Source organism: Dromiciops gliroides, chromosome 3, assembly GCF_019393635.1.
Source record: "Dromiciops gliroides isolate mDroGli1 chromosome 3, mDroGli1.pri, whole genome shotgun sequence".
NCBI classification, from domain to species: Eukaryota; Metazoa; Chordata; class Mammalia; order Microbiotheria; family Microbiotheriidae; genus Dromiciops; species Dromiciops gliroides.
In genome coordinates, this window is record NC_057863.1 from 261157081 (window position 1) to 261172031 (window position 14951).

The window sequence follows — 14951 nt, forward strand, 5'->3', positions numbered from 1 at the left end:
TCTGAACAAATTGTGGTATATGAATGTAATGGAATACTATTGTGCTGTAAGAAACGATGAGTAAGCAGATTTTAGAGAAACCTGGAAGGACTTACATGAACTGATGCTGAGTGAGATGAGCAGAACCAAGAGAACATTATATACAGTATCAACAACATTGTGGGTTGATCAACTGTGATAGACTTGACGCTTCTCAGCAATACAATGGTCCAAGATAGTTCCAAAGGACTCGTATTGGAAAATGCTCTCCAAATCCAGAAAAAAAAGAACTGTGGCATCTAGATGCAGATTGAGCCATACTATTTCTACTTTTTTGTTTTTCTTTTTTGAGGTTTTTCCCTTTTGCTCTGATTCTTCTTTCACAACATGACTAATGCAGAAATATGTTTAATGTGATTGTACATATATAACCTATATCAGATTGCTTTCTATCTTGGGAATGGGTGAGGGAGGAAGAAAAATTTGAAACTAGAAATCTTATAAAAACAAATGTTGAGGGACAGCTAGGTGGCATAGTGGATAAAGCACGAGCCCTGGATTCAGGAGTAACTGAGTTCAAATCTGGCCTCAGACACTTGACACTTACTAGCTGTGTGACCCTGGGCAAGTCACTTAACTCACATTGCCCTACCAAAAAAATGTTGAAAACTATCTCTACATATAATTAGAAAATAATAAAATACTATTATGAGAAAAATCTTATCTTCTACAGGAAGTCTTTCCCGAACCCTCTTAATTCTAATGCCTTCCCTCTCTTATTTACTTCCTCTTTGTCCTGTCCATAGGTTGTTCATACATATTTGTTTGCTTGTTGTCTTGCTCATTATAATTGTGAGCTCCTTGAAGACAGGGGCTATCTTTTGCCTCCTTTTGTACCCCTAGCTCTTAGCACAGTGCCATGCACTTAATAAATATTTGACTGATTGACTAACAGTTGGAACTGAAAACTATGAAATTATAATGATCAAACTTTTCCCCAAAGAATAGATATAAGGGATTCATCTCCAACCCTTCTTTGAAAAGGTATAAGGCTCTGAATGTGAAACATTACAAATAATGCCGGATCTTTTGATGTGTTGGCAATATTTACTAAACTTTTAAAAAATCTTTGTCATAGAGGAAAGAAAGAAGATTACATTGGGCAATGTATGTGATAAGAAAAGACATTAATAAAACTTACCTTAAAAAGAGTCACATGAAAAATGCTATTTATAGCAATATTAAGCACATACTATATGCCAGGAAGTGTGTTAAGCCCTGAGCTTACGAACAAAGGCAAATAATAGTTTTTGCACTCAAGAACCTCATGCTCTAATGGTGTAAAAATGCCAGTGGGATCCCCCTTAAATGCTGTGAGTTAGGGAATATTGGGAAAAGACAATAAGACAATGTAACATGGCATTGTCATGTGTGGCTCAGAAGAAGGCAAGAGTAAATACATATCTAGTGTTTCCTCCTTTTCCAAGGGAGACTTTAATTCCTACCAGAAGGTCGGCCTCTCTATCCTCTTCAAAGAGAGAAGATGCCAGGCTTAAATCTCTTTTTCTCCCTTGAATATTGTTACACAAGGGGATGTAACTCTAAAGTTCAATCTAAATTCCTGATTTCTTTTTTAAGGGTTAAGAGGGATCCTAAGTTTCTACCCAAGGCTTAATCCCCCTTTACACCAAACATGAGTTCAATGAACACACAAAACAAATAAGAAAGAAACCCATTTATATAAGTTGGTAGTAAAATAGACACCAGAGAAAATATACATATAAGCATATATGAGACAATACAGAGGTAAGGCTCTCTCTTTTTTTTTTTTTTACTTTGGTGAGGCCACTGGGGTTAAGTGACTTGCCCAAGGTCACACAGCTAGTTAAGTTTCAGGTGTCTGAGACCAGATTTGAACTCAGGTCCTCCTGAATCCAGGGCCAGTGCTCTATCCACTGTGCCACCTAGCTGCCCCAAGGCTCTCTCTTAATGGGAATGAGTTAACTTAGTATAGTCCCCAACCTCTCCCAAAAGGAAATTGTTCAAAAGTCTCTAGTGAGCCCAAGAATAAGAACACAATTTAAATTCTACATGCTGGCTTCTTCCAAGAGCTTTTTTTCCCTTCAGTGACCTGAAGAGAGATGACCATCACTCATTTTCTCTCTTGAAGCTATAAGCCAGAAGAATCCAAAGAACCTGAAGAATTCAAAGAGAGTAAAGAGACTAGATCTTGTTTTTCTCCTGGTTTGGAGAACTCTGCCCACCACTCATGTAGGTGCAAGACAGTGATCTCCCTCAATGAGGAGAGGTTCCCATTGTAATAACCTTTGGGGCTCATGTTCCAAAAAGAAAAAGAAATTGGGGAAATAAGCACGGGCAAGGAGAAAAAACATTTTTTCAGACAATATGATGCTAGATTCAATAATAAATAATGCAGGAAATAAAATAAATCCATCCCAAACATTAGTTTTTGTGTATATAACCAATAAAAACTGGCAGAAGTGAGAGAAATTTCATTCCAAATAATGAAAGACTTTATAAAATATTTTGGCATCCACTTACCAAGACACACAGGAATGTTAAGAATAAAACTACAAAATATTTGTTACTTAAGTGACAGGAGTCCTAAATAATTGGAGAGGTATTCATTGCTCATGGTTGGGCTGTTCTAATATTAATAAAAATAATAATGCCATTTAAGTTAGTTTATAGATTTAATGCCATATTAAAAATAAACTACTGAAGTGATATAGAGTTGTTGGGGTTTTTTTTTTTTAGTGAGGCAATTGGGGTTAAGTGACTTGCCCAGGGTCACACAGCTAGTATGTGTTAAGTGTCTGAGGCCAGATTTGAACTCAGGTACTCCTGACTCCAGGGCTGGTGCTCTATCCACTGTACCACCTACCTGCCCTGTGATATAGAGTTTTAAAAAGAACTGTATAGAGCTAAAAGGATAATAACCGAATTTATGGAGAAGAAACAAAAGATCAGGAATTTCAAAGGAAATATTGGAAAAAAGTATGGGGGGAAGAGGGATCAGAGTATCAAATCCCAAACTACACTAGAATGCATCATTAACTAAAACAATTTAATACTGTTTATTATGACATGAGATCTAGAGGAAAATGAAAATAGTATTCACTATTGACAACTGGGAAGTAGTTAGGTTTAAACCAATACCTATATACTATCTCGCAATTCATATACTATCCCACAATATGCTAGAAATGAACATATGACCTAGATAGTGTGATGTTCAAAATCTAAATTGTGTGGTCACCTTAAATTAGAAGCCTTAGCACCAGTCTTTGGGTATTAAAGCATACCAGGTATTAATGTGGAGTTAAGAAAGTTAAGAAAAGGCCTATCTAGCCTAGAGCTCCAGCGTTGTCTGGTTCTGCTCCAAGTCCTCCGCCATGAGCCTGCTTCAATCATGAACTCTCCTCAAACTGAGTGTGTGGAAGCTTTTCATAGGTCCAGAGCAGAGGCAGTCCTTACACACTGCTTCAAGATGATTGGTAGGCATCATCCAAATCCATTGTTCACTGGACTTGAAGGTGGTCTCCAGTTAAATTCAAAGTCTAGCTTCTGAGAACATTGCCTTCTTAAGGGCTAGCCAGGTGTGATTACAATCTAGTTAACCTGAAGTAGGCTAATCAGCAGTCAATCACTCTCACTTAATTCAATCAGTTTAGATTAATCTCCAGGTGGGCCTTTGAGTATCTGCTAAATCCCATTCTTTTATCACAATAGAAAATATCCAAACAAATAAAAGAATGGAAGGATAAACAAATGAATGGTCGGATATATATTAATGAATAAATGAATGAACAAATGAAAAATGTATTTCTTTTTTTCTGATTTTTTGAAAAATTTATTTCTTAAATATTTGTCACACTCAGTGTACTGTGCTAAGCAATAGGGATACAAATAAGAAAATAAGACAGTTTCTATTCTCAAGGATCTCATATCCTAATGGGTGAGACAAGAAATAGAAAAGTTTTCATTCACAAGACAAATACAAAGGGGGATATAGCCAAGGACCCTTATGATGCAACCCCAAAGCAGATGGTAATGCCTATTTTGAAATGTTACCTCAGTTGGAAAAGTAATATTTATTTGGTTCCAGATCTATTTCTGGGAGACCTTTAAGAACTATAAACAGGGTTTGAGTACTTGTCCAAATAAGAGACTGTACTGTCCATGGGTTTTTCTTGCCAAAGATACTGAAATGGTTTGCCATTTCCTTCTCTTGTTGGTTAAGATAAACAGAGTTTAAGTGACTTGCCTAATGTCACACAGCTTGTAAGTATCTGGGGCTGGATTTCAACTCAGTATTCTATCCACTGAACCATTTCATTGCCTCAAACAAGAGACTACCAAGACATAAAATGGACAATTTTAATTACACAGAACTGGAAAGTTTTTGCACAAAATAAAATCGATGAATCTAAAATCAGAATTAGAAACATTTTACTGGAAAAAAACAATTTTTGCAGCAATTTTCTCCAATATCTAAAATATATAAGGGATTGATTCAGATATATAAGAAAAAATACCATTCCTCTCAAAGGAAAAAGAGTAAGCTATCAACAACCTTATGAAACAATGCTCCGGATCACTAAAAACAAGATAAAGGCATATAAAGAGAACGCTGAAGTTCTGTTTCACATTCATTAAATTGGTAAATTTGGCAGAAATGGAAAATGATAATTGTCAAAGGAGTAACAGGAGAACAGGCACAAGATTAATGGAATTTAGAAAAAGCTATTAATTGATATAGCAAAGAAAGTAATTTAAAATATGCCGTTAACATTTTGTTGTGTATATTATTTATTCCCTTTTCCCAAGACCAGGGATAGCCTGACAAAAAAGTGGAAATTGATTATTTTTAAATATCTGAACTTTCCCTTTAAGTTAATCTAAATGAACCAACATTTTTGCTAGAGTTATGTGTCTTTCAGCTTCCCCTCCCCCCAAATCAAGTCATCAAATGCTTTCCTATGGAGAATACAAAGAAATTTGATACATTGACCCAATCTTTATGCTTCCTATACTCTCATAAAATCAAATTATTGTATAAACACAATTCTTTCACATGGCTTAAAACAATTGAACTAACTCAAGCATTCTATTCAATGACATAGAATCCCAGAATATGACTCAGAAGAGTATGAAGAAAATGCATGGTAAGGAACTCCAATAGCTGAATATGTTATAGTCACAGATAACTTATCTAATCCAAGTCATTTATTTTACACTTGTATCAGAGGCTCCCTCCTTATACAAAAACCTTACACACTTTGAGAAACTTCACTTCTCTGCCTTATTGATCCCACTCAAATCTGAAAGCTTCAGTGTCTGATGTAAAGGATAATCACTGGCTCACCCTATCACACTGGCTGATAAACATACATTTTAATTTTATTTACATTTTTTTTTTAGTGAGACAATTGGGGTTAAGTGACTTGTCCAGGGTCACACAGCTAGTTAAGTGATAAGTGTCTGAGGCCGGATTTGAACTCAGGTACTCCTGACTCCAGGGCCGGTGCTCTATCCACTGCACCACCTAGCTGCTCCTAATTTTATTTTCATTTTAATGGATACAGGACATACATCTGAGCCCCAGGAAAGGACATGTAAGGGAAGACACTATCTACATCAGAGAACCGATCATTAGAATTATGTATAGGATGCTTTTATGTATGTGTGTGCATACACGTTTTTGCATCTGATAGTAGCTTTCTCCAGGGTGGGGAGGAGAGGAAAAAAGAGAAAAAACATTACATGACAACATTATTATTTATTTAAGAGGAATAACAAGTTATAGATAATAGATTTGCAGTTTCATGTTGTAGAAATGCTTGTTTTATTCCTTAAATTAAAAATAAATAATTAAACATTTTTAAAAAGAGAGTAGCAGTACTCATCAGCGAGGGACTCTTCCTCAGAGACCTGTTTCATCTCTCTGACCATCCCAGCTAAGGCTCCATAAGCAGGCAGGCTGGGTTTTCTCACAATGGAGTTCCTTCTCATAGCTCTTTTATATAAGTAAGCAGCACTCCTCGTTTGGGGTAACTTTCACATCCAACCACTCTCAATAGGTGTCCTCATCTGCTGCTCCTTGTGACTGTCATCTGTTTCTCTGCTTCTTGTGCCCTCCTTATCTCCTAACAGTTGGTACTTATAAGCATTTACTTCTCAGTATTGCTTGGAAAGGATCTGAGAAGTCATCTGGTTCAACTCAATCATTTTAATAGGTGGGGGAACTAAGGTTCTGAGAGGTTAAGTGACTTTTCCAAGGTCATCCATGTTTCCAAAGTCATCCATCTCATCCAAATGAGATTTTCTGATTTCAAGGATAGCACTTTTCACAATTTCATACTGCCTTTCTGCTCCCTGGAACTATCAACAATTCTCCATTTCTGCTATTCTTTTCAGGTATTAATACAACTTGCTTCATTTCCCAGGGAAACAACTCTAATAACTGCCCTGTCAGGAAAGAGCATTTTGGGCATGATTCCAACTCACATCTCCAGACCACAGTGTCCATGTTACTGTGCAGCCTTCTTTTGTATACTAGTACTATTAGCCCTAGATCTCACACAGGAGTTTCAGAGGTTACTGGAAGGAACTATTGTTTCTTGTGCCTTGCAATAGTTCTTTTCTTTCTGATTCAAAGAACAATAGTTTCCAAGCTAATTTCCATGTAGACTCCTGCTGTATTACTACTTTTTGAATCATTTCTTCCCTCAAGTACATTGATAATGTGTCATCTGCTAAAGTCAGTGTTTCCATGCTGGTTCTAGTTGGCTAGGGGCTTACTACACTCTCCTTTATTGTACCTCTAATTATACTTCCTCTGGGTTACTAGAGGGTTGCTTCCCCAAATATCTAGGCAAAAGAGGAGGGAGTCATAGAGCTGAATCCTCTTGGAGAAAGATTGCAATCCCCCCTGGATAATGGTGAGGAATCTGAGATCTAGGAAGTTGAAGTGACTTGTCTAAGGTCATGCCATCTAGTGACATATCAGGAACTACATCACCGGTCACCCATGTCCCAATCCAGTACTCCTCTCTACAACACCCTCTCAAACAGTAATTTTTGTTGTCATTCAGAGAATAGTCTACCCAGTTTAGAAGCCATGGAAATAATGAATATTGTATTTGGTACTTGTTCTAGGTAGAATTTTTGACAGGAAACATAAGGAGAAGGTATACTAGGTATCATAATTTTAAAATTCTCCCATAACAGCAGAAATATAAAAGAAATTCAAATGAACTAGTATTACATATTTATTAGGGAATAAATTCACCTACTCCTCACTAATCTGAATTCTTATCTTAGCTTCCCAATTATCACATGCTAACTCAACACAAAAGAACACCAGCTTGCACCTGTTACTCAATGTTGTATCCTCCACTTGTCACCTTAATGGAGTTTTAGCTCCAGAAGACTTAAATTGTCTTTTCAGATTCACATATAATAAGGAGGTGGAGCTAGAACACACACACACAAAAACCCTCCCAAGATAAACATCCCAAATTATTGAGCAATCCCAGGAGTATAAATGAGGCTCTCATGTGATTTTTTTCCCACATTTCTGAAGATTTCAGATTTTTAAAGATTGCAGATTGCAATGGATCTCAAAGGTCTCTGCTTTGTGGCATTTGCCCTGATGTTAGGCTTCTCCAGTACAGTTGGTGAATATGCTGACTTATGTGAGTATATCCTTTCATTTTCTAGCAGTACAGTGGAGAAAGGAATAGAATTGGGAAGACTTTTAAGGAACAAGGCAGGTAGGGAACCAAAACAAAGGAGATAAGCTGGGAGGTGATGTGCTATATTTTTTAAGTACAATAAGAAAATTAAATTCATTCTTAATTTCAAAAGTTAGCCAAATAGAAGGGAAATTGAAAGACAGTTATTTTTAATAACAAACTTATTTTCTTCTGAGAAAATTTTGGAACAGTGAAATCAGAGAAAATTGTATCACCAAACAATAATTTTTGCCTGTTATAAATGAGAGAATTTTGGACATTGAATGTTTGGATGATGAGAAGATAATCATAGTAAAAAAATGTGGAGTAATAAAGGAATGACTGGAAATGACTCAGCAAAACATGTTAGTGTGAGGTTTTGTTTGTTAGGTATATGAAAAAGCAACTCAGATTGTTATAGGTTGTAGGGCAGATTATCATCCAAGACAGTATTTTACACATAATTGATATTCTTTAATGCTTGTATGAGAAAAACAAGAAGATGAATAACAGCCCTGTCTAGAAGCTTATAGTTAAGATTAACCCATCAAACACTTTTGGTACTTAACTTATAAATACCCATGATCCTTAGAGATTTTTTGTTTCTTAGTGACATGTTTGATGGAAACAATGTGACATCATAATTTGGTTTTAGGATGAGGTTGGATACAAATGTCCCCAAAGAAAGATAAAATACTTCCCAGGAAATTCAACTCAATTTTTGTTTGAAACAGCTGCTGATCAATGTGCCGTCCCATCCAGTGAAAGAATAAACTGCGGTTACCCTAAAATCACTGCAGAAGAATGCAATAGCAGAGGGTGCTGCTTTAATTCCAGCATCCCTGAAGTACCCTGGTGCTTCAACCCTTTCGAAGAAGAAGGTAACTATTAATGGGGAATTATTAAACACTTAATAGATTGGAAACATTATGTTAAGTTCTGGGAATACAAGTGAAAAATGTAGATATTGTGCTGAAGAAACTCACATTCTAATTAGCAGAGAAATGAATAAAGGAAAGGTCAGTTTCATGGCAGATGGAAAGGCAAAGTGCTTAGGATTCAGTAAAGCAAAGTGGTAGGGCAGATAATAAGGCCTCATAGACATTGTAGGGTAAAAGAGGCCAGACAATCTCTGACTAATGACTGTTGGAATTGTGGTAGTTAGTCTATGGATTGAAGTGGATTAAGGATGGGAGGTAGGGGCATCATTGGCTTGGTCTAATATCCTTAGGATAGGAGAGAAGATATTATCTGTTAAAGTACCAATATGAAAGTACAGATTCTTGGATTTGGACTCATTCCTGAGCAAGAATCTGTCCTACATAATGCCTAACAAATAGTCTACAAGCCTTCATTTGAAAAGCTCCATAAATAGATAATATACTATAACCTGGGGCAACTCATTACAATTTTGCCCAGCTCTAATTGGACCTTCCTCTCAGTTGAGACAAAAACATCAGGGCACTTGAGATTAAGTGCCACACCCTCTCATTAACCTGATCGTATCCCTTATATTCCATCCTAGGATGTTTTATGTTAATCAATCATCTTCCTTTCCTTTATATAACTAAATTGTGCTTTAAAAAATACCTTTTTTTTCAAAATTCTTCAGGTGGCCATATTGCTTTATTGGATGCTCTGCATTGTAAACAAAAGATTCAGACATTTCTAAATGTGAGCAATACCTTAGTGATCTTCTAGTCCAATGCTCCCATTTTACAGACAAGAAAAACTATGGCTTAGAAAAGTCAAATGCCTTGTCCAACCACAGGTAGTGGCAAAGTCAGGAATTAGTATTTAGATTCTATATGTACAGTGCTCATTTCATTGGAAAATTCTGGAACGTTCTCACCTTTTCTGATCAGATCCATACTTAATTTACTTATTTACTTATAAAATTGATCTTGAGAAGAACCTTGATATTTTGCTAAATAGATGCTACAATTCAACATTTCTTTCTGTAAAGATACAAATGACACATATTAATATACCATTTTGTACTTATAATGTGTTGCTGCACGTCTTATTTCAACCTCACAACAACCTTGAAAAATAAATATTATTGGTATTATTATTCCATTCCACAGATGAGGAAATTGAAGCTCAAAGAGAAAGACTTAAAGAGCTAGTAAATGCTAAAGCAGAGATTAAACCTCCATAGCTCTTGGTGCTAAATAATATTATCTTTCATAACCTAAAGTAGGTCAGTTATTTTCTCAAGGTGCCCAAACTCCTCTGCAAGCTATCATCATTCCTTACACTTTACAGCAAAGGTAGTTGCATCCTGGGAATTAGTATATGATAGAGCTCCTTGCAAACATGGCATTATTCTTTCTGGGTCAGTCAAAAGTGCTAGGACATGCGTTATTTTCTAACTTCCCCTAGGTATAGTATGAACCAGATGGTTAATAGGTTACAGTATCATTTGATAGATCAGGCAAATTATAAACTTTTAATGAATTAATACTCAATTTATTATCTGTCCCTGTTGCTTTCCTCTCAAAAATGAGAAGTTGCCATTACATCTATTTGTTGTTTTTTCCAATATGACTGATGGAGAATCAAGTTGTCAAGCCAGCAAATCCTAATGATAAAGGATAGGATAAGGGATAATTGAAGGAAACTGGAGGGGGGCACCCTCTATTTAATTTTGATTGCTAGCCCTTCTTGAAGAACCCCTTTGTCCTTCATTCAGTGGATACATTCATGTTTCAGATACTAATTCCATATCTTACCTAAGATTAACTATTATTATCATCATTCTTATTTTTATCATCTGCCATCTGTTGCCTTGCTTAGTTATCTTACCTTGCTAAATAAGTATTCTTGAAGGTTTTAAAATCAGTATTATTCCAAGGTAGTGAATATTATAGTTCTCAAATAACATTTGGAGACAAAAAAACCCCTACTACTGTGCTTATCGTTGAAGACAACTGAAAGTTTGCTTGAGTTTATTACAAGTTTGGAACATGGTAAGAAGATAGTCATAATACTACTGATTTTACTTGAAATTTTTTTTTTTAATTTTTAGATTGTGAAGTTTAATGTGAAGATGTCTTCTCCCGGATATCATCAGACAAAACCAGTAACCCAGTCTTTGTACATTGCTCAATGTTTGCCGATGATTATTGTATTCTCTAATACAATATTAGCTTTTTGATCCAGAGAATTTTAGTTTGAAAGGTTTATGTTGAATTTGTGAATATTATGAAAGAATAAAAATGGCATACTTAGCATACAGACAATTGTTTATTATTTAAAGGCTTCCTTTCTTAAAAAGCAACTGTAGTCTTTTACTCAGATTTTTAAAAAAAGAGGTTGTGGGGATTGTGTGATTGTGTTTTTGAACAGAATGCTACTACTGAAGCTTGATGGCAAAGACTCAGTCAATCTGGTTTTTTTTTCTTTCTTCTTTTTTGTGCCTTTAATTCTTGTTTTCATGTCTAAATGTGCATTTAATATAGATTTTAATTTTGTGTGGGGGATATAAAATCCTTTTTGGAAGCATAAAGCAATATAAATAAAAAGTAAATCATAATATTGGCATAGGCCATTAGATATCAAAACATTATGAAGAGAAACTTTTCACAACCATACACTTCACCTGTGTGTGTAAGAAAATAGTCATTAAACTAAGATGGCCATTTATCGTTAGTAAAGTCATTAAGAATGTACATTCAATGCTTTAGTTTTCAAAATGATAGTTACCAATATATTTATGTATGCACATATGTACATACCTTCCTATATAGTATATATTCACTTCTATAATTATAATATATATGCAATATCATATATGTAATATATGGAGGAGGACAAGAAAATAAACATTCTCCTGAACTAGTAACCTGGCTGAATTTTTTTCAAAGTTAATTAAGTGGCTTTGAAACATTATTAGATGTCCCTCAATTATATTAAAAAAAATGAAATTATATAATTATGGTTGATTGAATAAGGAATTATTGTCCTGTATACTCATGAAGTCTGAGTAACTTCTTAGATTTACCCATTTTCTAGGCCCTAAATTTTAATCATTCAAAGAAATTATTAGAACTCAGAGAAATAAATGTATATTGAATTATTTTAATTTCAGATAGTGCTCTGGCTGAGAATTGCATTTAAGAATAAAAAATTAAGATTCTAATGGAAAATTTCATGTTAAATATATCTCACTTAAACATATTTATATACCACTTATAAGAAAAGCTGCTAAATGTGTATGTTACAACGTACTTTTATCACTTTTGAACCTTATGAGGTAAACCTATAATAACGAGGTAAACAATTTTAATAAATCTCCCTTAACACTGAACTATTCCTCCATTCCATGAATTGGAGACCTACAGCAAATTAGGGCAGTGCCAGCCAGGTGCACATACAGTAAGGATTTTCTGTGCTCTGAGGTTGTTATGGTGACAGTGAAACCCTTGGGAGAAGCCTCCAAATTGGGCTCTGGTGATACTTCTTATTGGGTCAACTTTCTGGTCACTGTGATTCAAAGAGACAAAGAAATAGATCATAATGCTTCAAGGTGGCATCCTCTCTGGCCACCTACAGCTCATGGGGCTTGCTTTATCCTCCCCTTCACACAAATGCCCTGGCCTTCCTCACCTTTCCAGCCAGGCATAGAGCTGCCTGAGGCCCTGGGGCAACAACTCTGGACAATAATAACTTACCTAACCAATTCCTCAATGATTAACATACTTCAATCCCATTATATTCACCCGATGACAATGATTCTGAATTCCTAATTATGTGCCATTTTCCACTCACTGCTCTCTTATTTCTGTTCCCTTCAACCCAACCTCCCACCCTAAAGATGTCCAGTTCTTTGACTATACTCTCTGGAATTCCTCCTGCATAGGTAACATAGGTATCACCCCCTCTATTTTCTTGGTGACACAGTTTCCCTGATTAACCTTTCCAGCATTAGTTGCACCTTCACTCATATCACCCTCTCCCCTTCCCCCCAACACATGGTATTGGTTTGGGAAGAGAAATACTCTATTACCACTTCCAGGGTTCTCCGTCTACCATCAGTCAGTAGCTTCTCCTCCTTTCAGGTTCATTTAATCCATATTTATCACCCAATCAAGGTTCTGCTCATTGTCATTTATATCCCTCCATGATCCTCTCAATAAGTTTAGTACCAGGTTCACAGTCTTTCTCTCCTTCCTGCTCTGTAGAGAAGTAGTGTCAAACTCAAATAGAAACATTAGACTATACATAAGGATTCTTGCTAATTGCATACTGACACTTTTAAAATGTAATGTTATGAGGGGCAGCTAGGTGGCACAGTGGATAGAGCACCGGCCCTGGAGTCAGGAGTACCTGAGTTCAAATCCGGCCTCAGACACTTAACACTTACTAGCTGTGTGACCCTGGGCAAGTCACTTAACCCCAATTGCTTCACTTAAAAAAAAAGTAATGTTATGTTTTTTAATTTATTTTGTTAAATATTTCCCAATTTCAGGCCCCATTCAGGAATGTTGTAGGATAAGTGTAGTGTTTGACACCTCTGCTCTAGGGGACTTCAATGTTAAGCATTGATAATCCCTCAAATACTCTGATTTCCCAATTCTCAAATTACTTGATGACTTACTCCTTTACTCTACCACAGGTGCACATAGAAATGGTGATACCCTTGATCTTGCCCATAAATGTCTCATATTCAAGTTTGTAAACTTTAAAATTCTTTCATCTGGTGATAAACTGTTGTCATTTCACCTTTCCCTCTGCCTTGCCACTACAAACCCTGTTGTTTATCCTCCTTGTGACTTCCAGTCCCTCCACTCATCAGTTCTTTCCCAGGCTCTCTATTGGCCATTTTTTTCTTCTCTTCCCCATCTTTACCCCTTGATGAACCAGTTCAACTCTGCAATGATGTTCTGTCTAGTCTCTTGGCCCTTTATACCATTAAGGGTCTTTTCCTCACACACCCTAACATTAAATTATGCCCATCTGACTTGCTGCTGAATGAAGATGTAGAAAATCATAAAACTTTGCTGACTGGGTCCACTAAAAATTTCAGTTACATAACTGTGAAGTAAGGAAATTCCTTCATGGTTCCCTAATCTATCCACTGTCCCACTCATCATAACTTCTTTTCTGGACCTCTTTGTCTGTCTTCAAAACTCCCATAGCTCCCTTAATGCCACCCTTCCACCTGAGAACTTTGCCTCATATTTTACAGAAAAAATGAGGCCATTCACTATACACTCCCTTTTTTGCCTCATCCTGATATCATACTCAGATGCCTTTTGCCATCATCTCCTCCTTCACCCCTGTGTCCCATAAAGAGGTGGCCTTTCTCATTGCCAATGCAAACTCCTTTACATGTACAAATGATTTCATTCCATTCCATCATCTCCCGTAGCTTCACTCCACTGTTATCCTCACTCTCACACTAATCTGCAATCTCTCCCTGTCTCCTGGCTACTTCTACACTGCCTACACACATGCCCATGTTTTCCCCATCCTAAAAAAAAGTCACTCATCTTTTCATTCCTGGTAGTTATTATCTAATATCTCTCCTCCTTTCTGAGGCTAAACTCCTTAAGAAGGCTGTCTACAATAGGTGGCTCCACTTTATAATGATGTCTTAATTGCCAAGTTCAATGGCCTATACTCAATTTTAAACCTTCTGTGACCACTATTTAGCTTTTTGTTTTAAATATATATTTATTTATAATTTCCCCCAAGTTACATGTAAAAGCAAATTTTCACATCAATTTTTTTAAAACTTTGTGTTCCAAATTCTCTTCCTCCCATCCTACCCACCTCTCCCTAAGAATTCAAGCAATTCAATATATGTTATATGTGTGTAGCATGCAAGACATCTCCACATTAGTCAGGTTGTGAAATAAAACAGACAAAATAACTTTAGAAAGAGGAACTAACAAAAAAATTGTACTTCAATCTATATTCAGATACCATCAGTTCTTTCTCTATAGATGGTTTGCATTTTCATAAATCCTCCCGATAGCATACTGCTCATCATTTCTTTCACAGTGACTATTTTTAATAGAATTTTATTTTCCAACATATATGTAAAAACAAAATTTTAACATCAATTTTTTAAAAAACCTTGTGTTCCAACTTCTCTTCCCCCCTCCATTCCCAGCCCCCCACCCACAAGAACTCAAGCAATTCAAAATAAGTTTTACATGAGTAGTCATGGAAAAATTCCCATATTAGCTAGTTGTGAGAGAA

At 36.0% G+C, this 14951-nt stretch overlaps 1 protein-coding gene across 1 annotated transcript; it reads left to right on the forward strand.

Annotated features, from left to right (window-relative positions):
* The first annotated feature begins 7618 nt into the window (after positions 1 to 7618).
* LOC122750021 (trefoil factor 3-like) lies at positions 7619 to 10904 on the forward strand. The gene is made up of 3 exons (XM_043996657.1): positions 7619 to 7700; positions 8474 to 8620; positions 10771 to 10904. Exons 1-3 carry the CDS (start codon positions 7619 to 7621, stop codon positions 10782 to 10784), a joined length of 243 nt encoding a protein of 80 aa, XP_043852592.1. The 3' UTR covers positions 10785 to 10904.
* Positions 10905 to 14951: the final 4047 nt, after the last annotated feature.